General features: G+C 37.4%; 1 protein-coding gene across 1 annotated transcript in view; it reads right to left on the bottom strand.

Moving 5' to 3' along the window:
* Positions 1-19,933, bottom strand: part of KrT95D (phosphofurin acidic cluster sorting protein KrT95D) — a 368,788-nt gene that overhangs the window by 72,869 nt on the left and 275,986 nt on the right. Inside the window, exon 13 of the mRNA XM_068225917.1 lies at positions 8,258-8,471. Coding sequence (XP_068082018.1) covers positions 8,258-8,471 — 214 coding nt within the window. The remainder of the gene's footprint in view (positions 1-8,257; positions 8,472-19,933) is intronic.

The following is a 19,933-nucleotide window of genomic DNA, read 5'->3' as shown; positions in this document are numbered from 1 at the left end:
ACTTCAATTTCCTATATGATATTTCCTGGTTAGAATGATTTTTAACCGAGTGACCTTCTCACATGAAAGTTCAGAAGCATGGTTTTACAAAACTATTGAGATCGTGATCGCAGCCACAGAACCTCCAGTTTTACATTAAATTCACACCACAAGGATGCAAATTTTCTTTTTCAAAAATACCATTTGTATTGGCCAGGTTTCAAACCACAACCACTTTGGTGAGAAGCCAGTGACTACGATAGAAGTTTAGCTTATATATTACAGATATGATGGGTTAAATAAAATAGTTTTGATGAAGTGACAACAGTAAGTGTGTTTTTATAACATGATACAACCGTTGTTTAAATGTCTTGATGGAGTGAGATGATAATAATAATTACTACTACAACAACAACAACCTCTTCCTTGAGTGGTTCAGCATAGCGGCATTTGATTCAGAAGGTGCCAGATTCGATTCTCAGCCAGGCCGGGGATCTTAGTCACTTCCAGTTAATTCCTCTGGCTTGGGGACTGGATGTTTGTATTAGTCTCAACACTATCTCTTCATTTTCACACAACACACCACACTATTGACCACCACAGAAATGCATAATAGTTGGGTTTTTCCTACCCTCCCCTGCTAGTGGTTTAATGTTCCATTAATTCAGATAGGTTTTTGGTGACAATGGGACAGAAAAGGGTCAGAGGGAAGGAAGTAGCGATGGCTTTAATTAAGGCACATATCCAACATTCACCAGATGTGAAAATAGGTAACCATGGAAAACCATCTTCTGGGCTGCTGATGGTGGAGTTTAAACCTATCCTCTCCTAACAAAAGTTCATAGCTATACACCCACACCACACAGCCATCTCGCTCAATATGTGATGTGAATACATCCCTCCACATAGGGGTGACATCAGGAAGGGCAAGCTTGCACCTGCAACCCCATTAGGATGTGGGAAAATTGGTTCTACCACATTGCAGATCTTTGGAAGAGCACCACTTAGGCAGCCTGTATACCAATTTTGATATTTCAATTGTGTTGCCTTTCAGACATTGAAGCAGAACTCTGCTCCTAAGGCTGAACTAATTTTGTTGGGTGAGTGGAGAGGCTCTACAGTTAGTATTGATGTTTCAGCCAGTAAATGTCTTCCACAATGTCCCCATTTAATGTATCTCAAATTTTAGATATTGCCTGTTTTATTCTTATTCCTCTTAAACTCTTATATTCCTTTGAACCATCAATTTGGTTAAGCCAAATAATCAGTTTTGCTGATTTCTTTTATTGTATCTGCCTACAACTGTTGTTTTTTTTATTTTGTAATGCACGATAAAACATAAATTTGCATCAATGAAGGATAAGTCGGTTTTAAATACATCATCATCATCATCATCATCATCAGTTTTTAAATACAGTTGGCTCATTTGACATCACTCTGCCTACAACTATTCTTTTTTTTTTTTCAAATGTTGTAATGTGCAATGAAACATAAATTTGCATCAATAAAGGGTAAGTCAGTTTTCAATATAGTTACCTCAATTGGCATCTAAGGCTCAGTGCCCACCGAGGTGATGTGGAACGTGGTAGGATACATATCCTGGCAAGTGATGAGTATCTAGCATGCAACTTTAGGTTAAAACAATTTATTTTTTTATTTTATTTATCAGAAGATTTCCTCAAGTATCAGATTGCCTTGATGGACAGATACAAATATACCATTGCCCACAGGACTGATAAGACATGGCATTAACTCACGACATGCTATGTCACTGTCAGATGAATGCCATGTGTTACATCTAGGTCAGCAGGTAGGTGTGAGGATTTCTTATTTGTTTCTGTAAATCACTGTGTCCTTACAGATGAAAGACCCAGATTAACTTCGTCAATCTTGTAGAGAAATATCCATGAGTTAATCTGTAAAATGACTGAAACCTTACAGGATATATTTATTCAAATTTTTTAATATTTTGATGGTACCACATTCACCTAACTTATATTGCAAATAAGCATGTACCCAAAACCATCTTTTACCATTTTGTTTATTATTAACTTTAACTGAATTCACTAACACCTGAATATTTTCAGTGGGTGTTAAGTCATATGCAAGTTACAATATTGTCATACATCTGTCATGCTGCTGCTAGATCATCAGTCATGGCATTTTGGTGTGTCTTGTAGCAATGCAATTGAAGAGCCTATTCTCTATCAAGTCCATGAAATGAAATGGCGCATGGTGGTGTATGGCTTTTAGTACCGGGAGTGTCCGAAAACATGTTCAGCTCGCCAGGTGCAGGTCTTTTGATTTCACGCCCGTAGGCGACCTGTGCATCGTGATGAGGATGAAATGATAAAGAAGATGACACATACACCCAGCCCCCATGCCAGTGAAATTAACCAATTATAATTGAAATTCTCGACCCTGCCGGGAATCGAATCCGCGACCCTTGTGACCAAAGGCCAGCACACTAACCATTTAACCATGGAGCCGGACATCAAGTCCGTGTATCATCAACTCAAGTCTCTGGAGTGGGAGAGAGCAGAGTATCGTACAGTCTGTATTCAAACAGTTCTATTCTGATGGACAATTTCACAAAAATTCTCCTTCCTGTTAAGTAATCAACTTGCTAACAATGAGATTAAGTACACTAATTATTTCACAGACTCTGTGCAGTACATGCGCTAAACATGTTGTGTGGATCGGTTAGAAGTGGCACAGTGAAAGCTTTGTCAGTTAATAATCCTAGGAAGTAATTAAGGAAATATGTTTTCATCCTGAGACTCAACACAGCTTATATGTTCTTTATTTCTTACAGTACAACAATTTCTAGTGCTTGTAATAATGGCCACTTATAGAAAGCTGAAGTTCTAAATTCAAATATAAATTAAGTTAATAGCACATAAACAGAAGAATTCTGAAGCACTGCATGGACCAAAACCTTGGGTATATTGTTAAGTATTCACAGTATATACATAATTTTTACTATACTACTGTATTAGCTCTGACCTTAGTAACTAAACTTAAGTTAAAGGCATGTATAGTGGTATTTAAATCTCTCTGCTACGTTTTACTTTCATATAATGTAAGTCAAAGTACCAAACAGGAGTTATTCAAATATATCTTTGAATCACAGTTTGAGTGCACTTGCCTAGTTACTTCCCTCAAGGGTTTCACTAGGATGATGATGTATTGAATGTCCAAGTTGTCAGAGACAGCCTCTTACAGCTTGGACCATAAAAATGATGTGGATCATGTAAAAATGAAGATGAAATGAATGTGGTGCAATGAAGTCAACACAAGATGAAGTGGGAGTACCCCGAGAAAACCTGCCAAGAGCGATTTTTGTCCACCAAAAATTCCACATGCCGGCGCCTGGGATCGAACCCGGGACCGTAGAGGTGGAAGGAGAGCGCGTTACTGCTGAGCCACCGCTCTGCCATTCTATACAAAATATTAGGGGAAATTATTCATCATTCATGACATAATTATAAGCTATACTAGTTTCACAAATTCATACTACAGTACTTTGGTGAGATGCACAGTTCCTGATGTTTGGAAACAGCCACTTGCACTGACAAGGACAATGAAATGCCACCACCTCTCTCCAATTTACAGTACGTTCTCTTCATCCCTTAGTCTGGATTCTAGCCAATGCTAAAGGGAAATGGTATACCAAGAATAAAAATAAAGTTGTAGTAACCCTCTCCCGATGTATTTTGCTTGAAGACGATTTACTGTATGAGAAATGATATGATCTTTTTATTCAATAGCAATTAACCAGAATTTTGCTTAAGACATAATTGTATCTGGTATGAAAATTGGAGGAAATATAATATTTGTCTTACCTATCTCATTGCAACATGGTATGCACTAATTCAATTAATTGATTGTCCGCCTCCGTAGCATAACGGTTAGTGTTATTAGCTGCCGTCATCGGGGGCCCGGGTTCGATTCCCGGTACTGCCAGGAATTTAAAATTGGCAGGAGGGCTGGTATGTGGTTGAAATGGTACATGCAGCTCACCTCCAATTGGGGTGTGCCTAAAAAGAGCTGCAGCACCTCAGGATGAGGACACGAGTTTACTTATTAATTAATTAATTTTATTTATTTATTTATTTATTTATTTGTTTATTTATTTATTTACTGTTCATATGGAGATTTAAGAATAAAAATGAAATGATAAAGCACTATTTACATACAGTATTTACAAGGTCTATATACAAAATATACAAGTAAAAAGCTATCAAGTTCACAAGTTTGCATGATCAGATCTCCACATCCCCAATCCATTCAATCGCTTTGACTACATCAATGATGGTCAATATTAATGAAGAAAAGGAAATTGTAAAAAAAAAAACTAAAATGGGCTTCACTAGCAGCTATCATCTACACAGGTTTTAAGCAATAATTCTATCAATGTTTAATTTTTTTATGTTTGGCACTAAAGAGAAGTGGAAGTGGGACCCTATCGGAGAGATAACAGAACTATCCTAAACCAACAATCGACCAGCCTAATTTCTTCTAAGAAGCATTAAAGAGAATTTGCCCAGCCACAGAACCTTGTCAGTCATTAATAGCACATGTAACCAACTACTGTGTCACTGTCCCACTAGGAAGAGAATGCATCTTGTTCAAAGAAGACAGTAAAGAAGTACCATACAATATCTTGCAGGTCATAGAAACATGTAGTTAAAACTACTGTAGAATATTAAAATTTGGAGAAAGTTTTCCAAATAAGGATGCAAAATATACTCACATAGTACCATTATTTGTTTGTTAGCTCCCTCCTCTCTTTTTCATATGCATTGTTTTACATGTTTTTACGGCTGACGATGACCTGGACTAGGGTCAAAACCGGTCCCATTTATAGTTACTATTAAATAAGAATGTAATCACTACATTTCTTTCTTTTATGTATTGAATAGGTTGAACCTCTTTTTCAATTATTTAATTTTTAACGTTTTAACTCTTCAGATATTCAATCTCTTTTTGTTCTTTTTCACCTTCTGTGTTTATCCTGCTTTCCTAGAAGTCCATTATCTGCATTATTTGTCATTTTCCTTGTCTATCCTTTTGTTGTAATTAACTGACTTTCTCTTTCCTACATCACTAATGGACATCACTCAAGACTGGCTTCCTAAATGAGCGTCGATGCCCTGTTGAAGTTGGGAAACAGAAATCAGCTTCTTTTACATGCCTGTAAATCAACTGATATGAGAGTGGCATACTGAGCACAGGTAAAAGCCAATGAACTGACCCTGGACCAAGCCCACCACCTTGGGCAAAGAAACCCATTACTGAGCCACTCAGCACAACATTTTTTTCATTTCCTCTGAAGGCAGGGTTTACTCAAAACCAAGTTCAAAAAACTCCTTACTTACGGATTTTCCTTTATATTTCGGATTTTATTTGATGTATTATTCCTTAGTACACATTTTAGAGTTTTCCAATTTTACAATGATAAAATAGTGATTTCTAGATTTTATGCTGGAGAATACATTCACAGCTTCCACAAGGAGAAGAGTACACCACTTGATTCCCAAACAGTGACTCCTACAGAGTATTGCCAAAACCAGCATCATCACCATCATCATTATCATGTCCAGATGAAGTTCAGTTGAATTTGGTTCTCCATTTCATCATTATCATCCTTCAAATCATCATTCAGTCCATATTCTGTAGTCTTAAGCTGTGTTTAACCAAGTCTGTTAGTTATAAACAGATCTTCCTAGGCCTTCGTTTCTTCTTTTCTCACAAGTAGAGCCCGGATTTCCATGCAAATGCATGTTTTTAAATAAGCTGATTACATTTCACAAACTCTGCAAATATTCGTTTTGAGGTTTAATGATTCCAAATAACCGTTCTTTTTCCCTGCATGTTTAATAGTTTTGGCCTTTTTAGGAGAAAATTCATGCATAATGCATATTTTGAATATTTTGGATTTAATAGCGAATATTTGGACGTTTAATATTGCATAATATGACTTTTCTTCTGACTTTGGCACACATAAAATGTTAAATTGCGTGATAGTGCATTTTCGTAAACGTAGACGTAAGCCGGAAGGCCCCACGTCAAACTCTGTAATTCAAGGGAATGAGCTGTCCCAGTTATACGCTGTTAAAAATCGAACCATAAATTGTGCATTACTCACTGAGGGCACATTTTTTCGTCTATGTTAGATGAGAAAACAAAACTTGTATCATACTTCTGTGACGCCGCGTTACTGAACTAGCAGCTTACAAAACCTTGGTTTTGCACTGAACCCTCTTCAGTTGTTATCCTGGATTTTCCTACCCGGAACTCTCACTCGTCGCTTTGTTATTACAGGCAATCATTACCAGTTATTGCGGACATACAAATGTGTCTGCTACCATTGCAAGGAGAAGTAGCTGCGGCAACTAAGATATAAGTTGATCGAAGTGATCCATTCAAATCATGATTTTGAATTCGTCAAGCTTATAAAAGACTTATTGTGGTGAAAATGAAAAAGATGAACAATTTGACCTCACTTTGTCCCAAATGTCTTCGTTTAGATGTGTACCTGTCACTTCTTGTGACGTAGAATGATCATTTTTTGTGCTTAAAGAATGTGCTGACAGCTAAATGGATGAGCTTAAATGAAGGCAATTTGGAGGTGTTTTTTTTTTTTTTTTTTTTTTAAGTTGCTTTACGTCGCACCGACACAGATAGGTCTTATGGTGACGATGGGATAGGAAAGACCTAAGAGTTGGAAGGAACCGGCCGTGGCCTTAATTAAGGTACAGCCCCAGCATGTAACTGGTGTGAAAATGGGCAACCACGGAAAACCATCTTCAGTGGGGCTCGAACCAATGATCTCCCGGATGCAAGCTCACAGCCGCGCACCTCTACGCGCACGGCCAACTCACCTGGTAATTTGATGAAATTTGTTGCTGTACAATCTTTCAAAAGGAACTGAATTTTGATGGTGCATATTATCCAGTTTATCGTGCATGTTTTGCCATATGATAGTGCATGAATGCATGCATATTTTGAGATATGATAGTGCATGGAAATCTGGGCTCTACTCATAAGCAATTCAACAGTTTGTTTTGGATTTCTTCAATGATACTTCCACTTTTAATATGCCCAGTAAAAATAGTCTATTGTTCTACATTTTATCATTTAACTTTTCCACCTTTATTACTCCCTATCTTATGTTCTTCACTACTTCAATAATCCTTATTTCTGTTATTTATTGCACCTTTTACTTTCCTCTGTCTTCCATTGCCTTGCTCTGTTCCCCATTGATTCTCATTCTTCATTTTTCAATTTTCCCTTTTACTCCATCAAACAGCTCATGACTGCATTTTAATTCTTTTCTCTTAACACATTTGGTATTTCAGATTCATTTTTGACCTTCACATACTCCATTTGCTACTTTCATGATTTCATCTATCACTGTTATAAATAATATAAGTAGCACTTCCCTGTCTCAGTTTCAATTCCAATCATCTTGTTTCATAACTTGTTCTTCAGTCTAGTTGTATCACCAGGGTTTCTGTCATGGTAATGCAACAGACCTTACACTCAGAAACTCTACACTGTTGGGTGGCACCTTCATGGTAGTGTGGCAGTAAATGATTTGACATCAAAGAGGGACCATTGGTTTTGCATGAAGGAACCCCTCTAGGTCAGGTGATGGACATTCAGTCCAGGGTTTAATGCAGAAATCCATAAAGCAGCACTGCCTACTTCACGGTGGTAAAGGGATGTCTCACCATATTATACGAGAAAGACTAACAAAAATATGGTCATTGGTATACCTTTGTGAGTGACAGCCTTATCACAATACCAACCTACAATTAAATTAATGGAAATATAATGTATCCTATGGATAATGTGACAGTAAAATATCCAAGACCCACCAAATTACATGAAAATTGAAACTCATAAAAAAAAAAAAAAAGCAAATACAACAACAGTTTCAATACTGCTCCCAAACATCTCTGCTTCCCTAACCCTAAATAGCTTAATTTCAAAGCAGACAATATTCTGTCCAATACAGCACTATGCCAGCTTACCAAGAAGAAAAAGCCACCCTCCAAACATCATGAGCTATGCATCTTACTCTACCACAACAGGGGAACTAATAGATATATTATTTATGATAACACCAGAAAAGTTTAAATCACACAAAATTCACTAACTACAGCTTATCCTCACAGCCTTTTTTCATGGGGTTACTCTAAGTAATTACAAAATCATATATATTCCTATGAGGTGCTTCAAATCAACAAACAATGTATAAAGTACAAACCTCTTCTCCTTGTAAGTTATCATGGCCTCAGCTACTGGAAGCTGCACTGTCGCACTAGCACTATGCAAATATCGATGGACTCTGTTCAGCATCTCTTGACAGTCTGTTTTCTGAAGTTCTGCACGTTCTAAAAGTTCTTTCCAGCTTTCTGCTGCAAATGCAGCAGCATATACACTGTCCAGACTCCCCAAGTAACGTGCTAATGAGTTGGTACCTGTTTATTAGAAGAAAAGCAAGAATAACTTTTAGACATGGGTCGATACCAGTTTTTGTCAACACTTGATAACAATATATGTATTTGTCTTGGTACTCAGTACTCCGATACTTTCATTCTTGAAATAAAATAGTAAAATATAAATTTCTAAATACAATATTATTTATTAAATAGGCATTTTTTTAACATTTCAAAATCTGTACAATTGTAAATTCAATTAAAATATATTGTTGTATGTAGTTCTAGTTAGTAGTTAAATGCTCAGGTAAAGAAGCCAGCTGGAGTGAAATTTATACAGGTTTAGGAAGAAGATGGAGAACAGTGACTTAGCATGTATGACCGCGTGGATAGCATACACATAAAATAAAGACATGGGTCCAAAATTTTCAGCTGCAGCCTTTGTCAGTGAAAGAGAGAATAATAATGGTACAGATCAATGTTGGCCAGTATATGTTGTGTGACGGAAGGGAATCACAGGGACAAACAGACAAGAGAACAGAAAAATGTCCAACTCTGTAATCTGTAAGGGTGGGAGGGTGGGAAGTAGGGTGTAAATATTTGAGGATTTTAATAGTGAAACAATAATCAAATATCGTTTGATGGTGCCTGGTGTGAATGGGGACAGGAAGATCCATGTTAAGGATTTTGCAAGTACTATGGTGGTTGCATATACATTTAGCTAGTATATTGTTAGTTAAGCCAATAGAGAAAGCTAGGCAAAGTCTGCACTGAAAATGATTTTAAAAGAATGTTCAACAGATGAGTTTTGTCAATACATTTTAAATGACAATGTTACACTAAGATTTTAGACAAATGTGTTTTAACTTAAAGACATAATTTTTATTGTTACATGATTTGTAGTATATTATAAGATTTGTCACTCATGTTTACGAAGCATATTTTAGCTCAATAGAATACATTCACAATCTTCTTATACCTTGGGTAAATGTTAATTGGCTGATGATGCTCACAAATTTAATAAGGATACAAGTCCTTATGAGCTTATTATGTATTGAATAGGTGGTATTTAATACAATTATTTGGTATAGTTGGGGACAAAACATGATGGCCTCAGTTCCTAGAAGCGAGCTGGAAGCCAGTAGTCAATCACACCCTGCACCCTGCTGAGTTAACAAGTTGTAAGTGACCCTTGTTTGTTTTGGAGAGGCTGCCAAACCACTTTCTTCCTTACTGTCTGTAGTATTTACCCTTTCTTCGTGTACAGTGCAGTAGCCGATTTGGCAACTTTGGCTGCAGTAGAGGTAGTAAATTCTATAAGTCGCTAATACACACCGAGCTTCTGCTGGAAAGTAGTGGTGTGAGGCGAGGTCTTGGTGTAATTATAACCAAGAATCTTAACTGGGGAGAGCACATTACAAATATCTGTATAAAAGTGTAGACCTCCCTTCACCCACTGAAATATCATCAAAATATGCTGCCATTAACATGAGAATTAGGCTTATAAATACTCTTATCATCCCTATATTTTCCTACTGTGTTGTAGAACTAATTCAATGCCAAAAGAGAACAACTAAATTGATTACAACATGCTATGAACTTATGTATTAAATTTATCTCCTCCTTATGCTATGATGTTCATGTTACCCCTTATTAATGTCAACTTTCCCTTCTAAAATTTGAACAATATAGAAACCTCCACGTGGCAGTATTAATCTTTCGAGTAATAAACGAGAATATCCCATACTACTTATCTTCACAACTCAATTTCCTATCCTCTTTCCACCAGCATAACACATGCTCTGGTAGTACACTTGCTATCCCTCTCAGCAGGTCAGCAGCATTTAGCCGTTCCTTTGTTGTGAATGGAGCTAGAATACAGAATTCTGTCCCCCACAACCATAAAATCCTTAAATTCCTTTAAGTCGTCTTGCCATTCGCATCTCCTCAATGTGTGCCACTAGGCTGAATGAATCTGGTAGAGTGAATGTGTGTGTGAATGTTTGTTTATTGTGCTTATGTTATTTTGTGTCATTCAACTTACTAATCATAACATAAAAAATATTTTCAATAATCATCCTTGAAAGAACTAGGAGAATATAAAGGAGGTTTCAGACCCTGGAGGAGCTGTCCTGATCAGATCATGAGTCTTAAGTTTATAATGGACTATAACAGGAGAAGAAACAGAGATAGGGTGATAACATTTGTAGATTTGAAGAAAGCTTACGATTGCATCCATAAAGAATCCTTATTTAAAATTTTATGACACCTTGGACTACACCTCAAATTAATAAACATGATAAAATTGACTCTCACTAACACCAAATCAAAAATGAAGTTTAGGGGTGATGTCAGAGTCATTTGAAATTAAAACGACTACGGCAGGGAGATGGGCTCTCACCACTATTACTGAATTAAGCTCTAGAAATGATAATGAGGGAATGGTTTACAAAATGTCCCCCAAAAATAAAGATTGGCTGAAAAATCAAAACATATTGCCTGGGATTCACCAATGATTTGGCATTACTAGCAGTTGACATAAAAAGAAGTAAAAACCCAGATATCAGTACTTCAAAACATTGCAAATAAAATTGGCCTCAAAATATCATTTGAAAAAACAGAAATTATACCCACCCCCCCAAAAAATAACACAACTAAAAGAAATTACCATAAATGGTAACAAAATCAAATATTAATTTAACCCTCTTGGAGCCAAGAGCCGATCTGGTCGGCCGCTCCCCATCAGCTGGAAGAGGCCCCAGCTCCGCCTCCACTCTACTACTGTAAATTGCCCGCCGTTTTCAGTGGAAATACATGTATTTTAAAATTCGCGTGTATCTACCGGTGTATAGCAAATACCGGCATGAAATTTTCTACATATCGACTACGTAGAATAAGAAACTGGTTTGGAGTGATATAAAGAGTCAAGGACGTTTTATTGTTGATTTATAGGTGTCGATAACGTTTATTTTTAGGAAGAGAAAAATATTTTCGCACTTTCTCTCTCAATATCTACTTTGAAAAAATAATTTACGATACAAAATAATATACGTAATTATGAAATGTATTTCTAAATACAATTCTTTAGAATAACTAATTTGAAAGAAAAAAAAGAAACGTAAAAAATAAAATTCAAACATACGTCACTAATAAAAACAAGACAATTTTACTCACCGATAAAATTCGCGTGTATGTATCGATGTTTGGCAAATACTGACAACAAATTTTCTACATGCGGACAACACAGTATTAAAATAATTCTGAATTATTAAATAAGTAAAAAATAGTAGTTGATATTATAGTTTTTTGTTTTCAGAAAAAAATAGTCTCTCCTTTTCGGTTGAAGTATATATTAGAAAAATAATTTTACAATACAACAGAATTTACGAAATTAAGAAATGTATGGCACTAAAGCCGTGATTTGCTTTGACCTACTAAGCGACCGCTGCTCAGTTCGGTACCTGCAGCTTACGAGGTGAATCATGGTCAGTGAGACGGATACTCTCAGTAATTATTCTTGGTTTTCCAGACCGGAGTCGCCCTCTCGCCCTCAGATATCTCCTCAATTGCAATCACTTAGGGTTACTTAGATTGAGTGAACCTCGAACCAACCCTCAGGACTAGGCGAAAATTCTTGACCTGGGCGGGAATCGAACCCATGACCTCCGGGTGAGAGGCAGGCACGCTACACTTGGCCTGCGGAGACCGGCATTTAGGTAATGATAGAGGACTATATATCACTATAAGGTTAAGCACAGCGTAAGTTAAAAGTAAATTGAAGTGTGATATGGGCAGAGAATCAGACAGAGGGGCATGTTTAGACCCAAGAACTTCCTTGAAGGAGACAGGAGGTTGAGGAATGTTGTCGGTTTCATCGGGACAAATTTCCACAAAATGTTCTCCAGAGACATCATCATCATATTCGTTATCACTAGTTTCATCTACCATCATATTCAGAGTAGCTTTAGTCCTGTTAGACACAATTAAATGTCTCTTCTGTAGCTGTGGTGATTCCGCGGACGTGTCCGGTATAATTTCGTCGCTGCTCTCTGAACTAAATTCCCTATCGCTATCCAATAAATCATCCGCGTTAACTTCGCACTTTTCTAAATACTGCATTAATTTATTGTCATCAATACCTGCTGAAAAATGATCACGTGAACAACATGCCATTTTCCTGTCACAAATCCACTCACTGCAAGGAGCAATCACTTACTGACCGGTTAGCAGTATTTGTAAACACAGGAAACGACTCTTGTGAAAGGTATAACACCCTCTTAGAACAGCCAAAGCAAGACCAGCCACACAATAACGTGTAGCCCCTTTACTACAGGTTGTGACAAAAGTATGCACGTCACTATAGGTTGCCTCAAAATTATGTATATCACAGAATTTTAAGCCGGCCGATGTAATCGGCTCTGGCAACTTCCGACTGTATTGTTAACGACCGACCAGATCGGCTCTGGCAATTTAAAGGGCGGATGCTTCCACTATCGCCTGGCACCAAGAGAGTTAAATATCTTGGAGAAGTAATAACACATAACCTAAATGAAAAGATCTCAATCCAAACAAGAACAAATAGATTAGCTAAAGCTATGCTATCCTTATGCTATGATGCTCATGTTACTCCTTATTATCGTCAAATTTTCCTTCTAAAATTTGAACAATATAGAAACCTCCACGTGGCAGTATTAATCTTTCGAGTAATAAACGAGAACATCTACAAAAAGAAATGTCTATCAATAAATGCAAAAATAAAACACTACAACACAGTTATAAAACCGGAAGCTACGTATGCAGCAGAAAAACATTTTCACCTGAATAAACAATCAAAGACTGACAGACTTCAGAAAATTGAAAGGAGCATTGGAAGAACCTGCATCAACAAAAAATACCACAAAGATGGACAGTGGCGGATAATACCTAACGAAGTCATGTACAAAGAGCTAGAACCCATTACAGATACTATGCGTAACAGGAGACTGGGATTCTTTGGACATATCATGAGGATGCAGGATTCAAGACTTCCGAAACAAGTACAACACAATCCCATCTCAAAAAATACCACAATAGGATATAAATGGATGAGAGAAGTAGGAGAGGATCTGAATGACATAGGCCTTACAACAGAAGACACCACAAATAAGATAAATTTGAATGCAAAACTCAAGAATACAAACCTCTGCTTTATCCTAACGAGAAGAGAAAAAAAAACCAACAACACGCACATTTTCAACCGAGGAAAGGGCAAGAAGATCGGAGCATCTGAAGAAGTACTAGGAGGACCACAAAGCCCGAACAATCCCTTCAAAGTGACCTGAATGATGGACTGACTAAAGTGATCCTATGCGGTCATAAAACAAGAAGAAGAAGAAGTGTAAGGAAAATCATGAGCTAAGTGGCATTGTAGACTGATCGGCACATTAGATAGGATTATTGGATAATGAAAGAGTTGGGGGAGAAGTTAGCGACAAAAAGAAAGGTGGATAAGGTGAAAGTATCAAGTATGTATCTATCCTAAACTTATAATGAAATAGCGTGAGATCTCGGAGCACCTCAGTGCAGGAAAAGAAGAAAACACAGGTCACCTATTGATGATCTGAACAGTGAAAAGCTTGTCAGAGCTTAGCTAAAGCACAAAAATTACATGGAACATCTACAAAAAGAAATGTCTATGAATAAATGCAAAATAAAACACTACAACACAGTTATAAAACCGGAAGCTACGTATGCAGCAGAAACACTTTTTCACCTGAATAAACAATCAAAGACTGACAGACTTAAGAGAACTGAAGGGAGGATTGGAAGAACCTGCATCAACAAAAATTACCAGAAATACCATTGTGGAAGATGATGATGATGAAGATGCTTGTTGTTTAAAAGGGGACTAACATCTAGGTCATCGGTCCCTAATGGTACGAAATGAGACAAAATGTAATGACAACGTAAAAGTCCAAAATCCTCCACTGACCAGAATTCAAAAGATGAGGATGAATAATGAATGGATGGATATGAATTTAAAACAATCAGTGGATCCAAACTGCAATGCCTCACATTCACATAAACTGACGTAAAAACAATAGTATTACTGACCAAGGGACTGCTACTAAAGCACAATGCTGAATCAATGATGCTTACAGTCTAAAGGGGTCCAAAATCCAAGTCATCGGCCCGTCATAATGGTACTTATCGCTAGGAAAGTAGAATTATGGTATTTGTGATGTTGCGGTACCAGTCAAAAATATCGTAGACTTGCGGTATTCCACACATTATGGTACTTCTCACAGGTAATAAAATCCGCACATGTAATACAGACCTATGGTGTTTCACACATAGCGGCACCATTTACAGGCAACGCAAACCTATGATTTTCATCACATAAGTGTACTAACCACAGGGACTCGTACTATCCCGTGGTGTTCCTTATATAGTGAGTACTAGTCGCAGGCAAACCAGAACCCTGGTGTCGCTCATAAAGTGCTACTAATCACAGGTACCGTAAAAGCCTGACCGTGCAGTGCTCCTGCGTGCTACTAATCACAAACCTATTTGGTACCTGACATAGTGGACTACGCGCAAGTAATTGCGAGCCTTGGTGTTCCCCGCGTGGTGGTACTAATCACAAGTAGTTTCATGCTTCTAATCCAATCATCCCTTGGTCGCCCCTTTTAGTCGCCTCTTACGATAGGCAGGGGATACCTTGGGTGTATTCTTCGTTTGCGTCCCCCACCCACAGGGGGTTGTGTGTTTGTCCGCGAGAGGTATTTTATTTCCCTCAAGTCCGCCGGTAAGCCGGTTAGGACCCCCCCAATCTGCCACCTGGGACGCGCCACGTGGGAGTATCACCTCTCCCCCTGGTACGCCAGCGTAGTAGGTTTGTGGCATTGTGGAAGAAAGTGGGAGAGGAAAAGGGGGAGGTACCTATAATTTTATTTGCATGTACTTTTTTAGTTGTTCATCAGCATGAACAGGACTGTAACAGTTATGGCCGGTTTCTGGAACGACAGTTACCTGTAGATGCGTAGTTATCAGTGACTTAAGATGATGATATGTTCAAAATGAGTTTCCGAAACAACAGTTACCGTCTTCTTCACAGTTAACTGTGCAGTGACTGGTAACTGCAGCTAAAGCTGTGGTTACCTCTATGTTAGAACTGATTCCAACAAATACCGATGTGCAGCGCCACTTCATTACTGTTTCGTACAAGGTCATGTATTAGTTTCGTAAACATTAGTAAGTGATAATAATCTGATTATAATATATTCAGTCATTCATTGTAGTGTTTACGTGCTTTCTTTTCTTTTCTACGTTACGGTAGATAGCCTGCATTTATAGTATTGTAGGTGGTTTTACGATACTAGTTCATATCAGCAAAATGGAATTATTATTATTATCTTCGTCTTCCTCGTAATTATCAAATTCTGTGTTGTCAAACAAAGAAGATTTGCCTGTTTTGGGTGCTCTACCAATGCCACGAGTGTTCAGGGCTTCGAAAAATCCATTTGATCACTTTAATGAAACCGAATTTCAGATGAGGTACAGGTTAAGAAAACAGACAGTGATGAGGTTAGAACATCAAAATGGTCAAAATATTAGACCTGAAACACACCGAAACCAATCTGTAAGTTCATTAAATTAAATTCTGATTACCCTAAGATTTCTAACAACAGGAGCTTTCCAAATTTTATTAGGTGATGACATTAACCTACATAAATCAACGACATGTCGCATATTGCAGAACGTGCTCCCTCAAATTGCTGCTTTGCGGGACAAATTTATTTACATGCCAAGAAATCCAGTGGAAATTGCAGAAACGAAAAGAACCTTCCCTGCCATTTCTGGCTTTCCCTCTGTAATAGGATGCATTGATGGGACACACGTGAAGATTCAGTCTCCGGGTGGTGAAAATGCAGAACGGTATAGAAATAGAAAATCCTACTTTTCCTATAACGTTCAAGTAGTCTGCGATAAAAATCTGCGCATCATGGATATTGTTGCTCGCTGGCCAGGTTCAACCCATGACAGCACAATCTTCAGTGCATCTGCACTGAATCTCAGATTTGTTCGAGGAGAATTTCCAAACTCTTTTTTGCTTGCTGACAGTGCATACCAGCAGAAGAAATTCATTCTTACGCCGATTCTAAACCCTCAAAATAATGCGCAAGAACGATACAATTCAGCACATATACGAACAAGAAATTGTACTGAACGGTGCTTTGGAGTTCTTAAGAGACGTTTCCCTATCCTGGCTTTGGGATTTCGCACCAAACGACAAACAACTTTAACAGCAATAGTGGCAGCTGCTATATTACACAACTTAGTGATAGAAGAAAAAGAGGATATGCCGGTCAAGGAAATGGATGCAGATTATGACGACCCAGTACCCACAGAAAACTACCTGATAATGAGGGTAATGCTGTTCGTGCCGCAATTGTGGAAAGCATTTTCAGATAATGTAAATATGAAACATTTATATTCTAATATAAATTGATATATTAGACTATAGTTTATCACAAATTATAATGTATTAACATAGGCTAATTTTCAGATTAATATGACACGCAAAAAAGGAAAATAGTATTTGTTTTAGATTGTTCTTACATCATTTCAAATTGTTTTAATTTTATTTTGTAATCAAGTTCCTTAATTTTAAATTCATATTCTTGTTTTTCCAACTCCTTAAGAGCACTCTTCTTTTGAATGTCTAATATTTCACATTTTTTATAATGTTTTACTTCCTTCATTTCAAATTCCTTCTTTTTAATTATCGCAAGTTCTTCATCTATATCAGTTTTGGCTTTCTTTCTATTTACAATGCTTTCACTGATGCTGTGGACATAATCTGATTTTCTTTTAGGTGCTGGTTTAGGCCTAGGGAGTGCTGGAGTCGACAACATTTCATTCACTACATGTACGTCCACCTTATCATTGGCTTCAGTCACTGATTCCACTTGGATGGTGTCATCTGTCCTAGCTGTTTCACTTACAACCTCCTCGGTACATGACGCCTCTACTGTAGACATATCTTCAAATACGGGAACTGAATCATTAAACAAAATAGAACTGGAATCAAATGGATTTTCATCCGGTTCAAATTGATCTTTCAGTGCACCTATAATCTTTAGATCTATTTCATCAGCCTTTGTTTCATGAGTCCCACCACCAGTTAGTAAACACCCAATCTGAAATTAAAGAACGTTCACCATTAATATTTACATTTATACTAAATAATCAACATCTTAATTACTGGTATGCACTTAATATAAGCCTGCTGAATAATAAATACAGATTTTTCGTTGCTCTTTTAATTTTATTATATCATTTAAAGGTGATGTGAGGTCTCATATACTCCCACGAAATATAAAACATCTGGACTTCTTTAATTATAAATCTTGCAGGGAGCTGTAGTTTATGTTACCTTCTTATCGGTGTCAACACACTTCATACCCAAGGTCAGGGTTAGCTCACTACGATTAAAATTCTGAAGTGGACATCCAGAGCTCACGTCACCAGTTAGGAGAGTATTTTTGTCAATGCATGTTGCGTGGCCCGCAGAAGTAAAACATATCAAATGGCTGGTCCATTGCAGTTATTAAGATTACAAATCCTCAGTTAGGGGAACAATGTAGTGATAAGGCTGATTTCTTTCGGCTATTGTTGATTGCAGTTTGTAAGGCTTTCGTGTTGTTCAAGTTGCAGCCTGAAAGACCGGATAAAGTGGATTTCTTGAAGGGTTTGGGAGCTTATCGAGTAAAATTACATATAAAAGAAAAGTGCGAGTTGCCAGTTTGTTTGCAGTGTACTAAAAATTTTTGCACCAGTTACATCAAGGACGAATGAGTGTCACATCATCAGTGCAGGAATGATAGGTTCCAAAGTGTGCTACACATTTTCATTTATAGGATTATATTTGTTTACGCTCCTTTTGTTTTGGATCAGTGAAAAGTGATCTGTTTGGTAATTTGAAGAACATTTTTAGTGACGACAACAATCAAGGTGAAATTTACGAGGATGTCTACGTACTGTGAGTAACAAAGAAGGGAATATATATGTAATTTTTGCATTATTAGGTACTACATATATTCATATTATGAGAGATTATTACATGCTGAATCCGATAAAATAATAGTAGTACTTGTATAACATGCCGAATGTTTCTCATTGAACTCTTTTTTTGTCACAAGTCTCAGAGACCTCACGTCACCAGTAAGATGATGTATCAGTACTTACCCTGTCTTCGTTATTGTGCTTTCTTGCTTTCCTTTTCATAACGAAATACAGTTCTTTTAACTGTTTTGCAGTCCGTCCTCCTGTCTGGCTGGAACCAGAAGGATGCACAACACCACAATCGCTTTGTTTTAGATAAGCTTAGGGATGAAATTGCTGCAGATTTTGCATGTACCATGAATTTAAGGTATCTTAATACAATAGTAAAGGGCAAACCCGTCTAATTCCAATATAATAAGCATTAAGTACTTGTTCTTCTCCGTGAGTTAAAAATCCGTAATGCTTCAAATCGTGCGGCAATAACTGGTAATTATAAATTTAAAAAGGGGGAGTTATTTCCCATCACTTGCATCTCATGTAATTCTGTGACATACTTTATGTAGAATATAAATTAATTATGCTATACAGCAGCAATTACAACAACACTTATTGTTGTTGTTATTATTATTATTATTATTACCATTAACAACCTTTAAATGACAGGCATTGAAATCACTTACATACACATGCTGGACAAGCAATTTTAATTGTGCTTATTTATTAAAATGTAATAATAATGTTATTGGCTTTACATCCTACTAATTACTTTTACGATTTTCAGAGATGCCAAGATGCCAGAATTTGGTCTCATAGTAGATCTTTCACGTGCCAGTAAATCTACTGACAGAAAGCTGACATATTTGAGCACCTTCAAATACCACCAGACTTGCTGCTTGCTTGCTTGCTTGTTGTTTTAAGGGGCCTAACATCGAAGGTCATCGGCCCACCACCAGACTAAGCTAGGAACCTGCCAAGATGGGTTCAGAACGCCAGCGCCTCAACCGTCTGAGCCACTCAGCCCGGCTTACTAAAATGTGTGTATTTTCATTATTTATTGGCAAACAAGGTTTTTAAACTTAATAGAGCAATACATCTAACGGTGTTATTACTGCAGTTAAGAACATTCATGTCATTGTCTCCAGGTGGTGGAGCTCTTTTCAGGTACACTATCAATAGAGATGAGCTGCATGTAGCATTTTAACCTCTTCAGTGGCACGCCCGAGAAATTTTCGGGTGGCGCACGCCTGCCCATAATGTCACCGCCCGAGAAATTCTCGTTTAGCTCCCGTGTTCATTTCGCTATCACCCAATAATTTCTCGGGTACTGTAATCTCTTTGGAAAATATTTTCCAGCATTCTCAATAGATGGCAGGAGGATTTCCAGCTGTATTAATGAAGCTTCTGGCCTAAAATATGCCTTATCTTCTCTACTTTACATATACAATCTCTGGCTAGCT

The sequence above is a fragment of the Anabrus simplex genome, chromosome 1 (genome assembly GCF_040414725.1).
Source record: "Anabrus simplex isolate iqAnaSimp1 chromosome 1, ASM4041472v1, whole genome shotgun sequence".
NCBI classification, from domain to species: domain Eukaryota; kingdom Metazoa; phylum Arthropoda; class Insecta; order Orthoptera; family Tettigoniidae; genus Anabrus; species Anabrus simplex.
The sequence above is the reverse complement of the archived record's forward strand: the minus strand, read 5'-3'. Positions and strand labels throughout refer to the sequence as shown.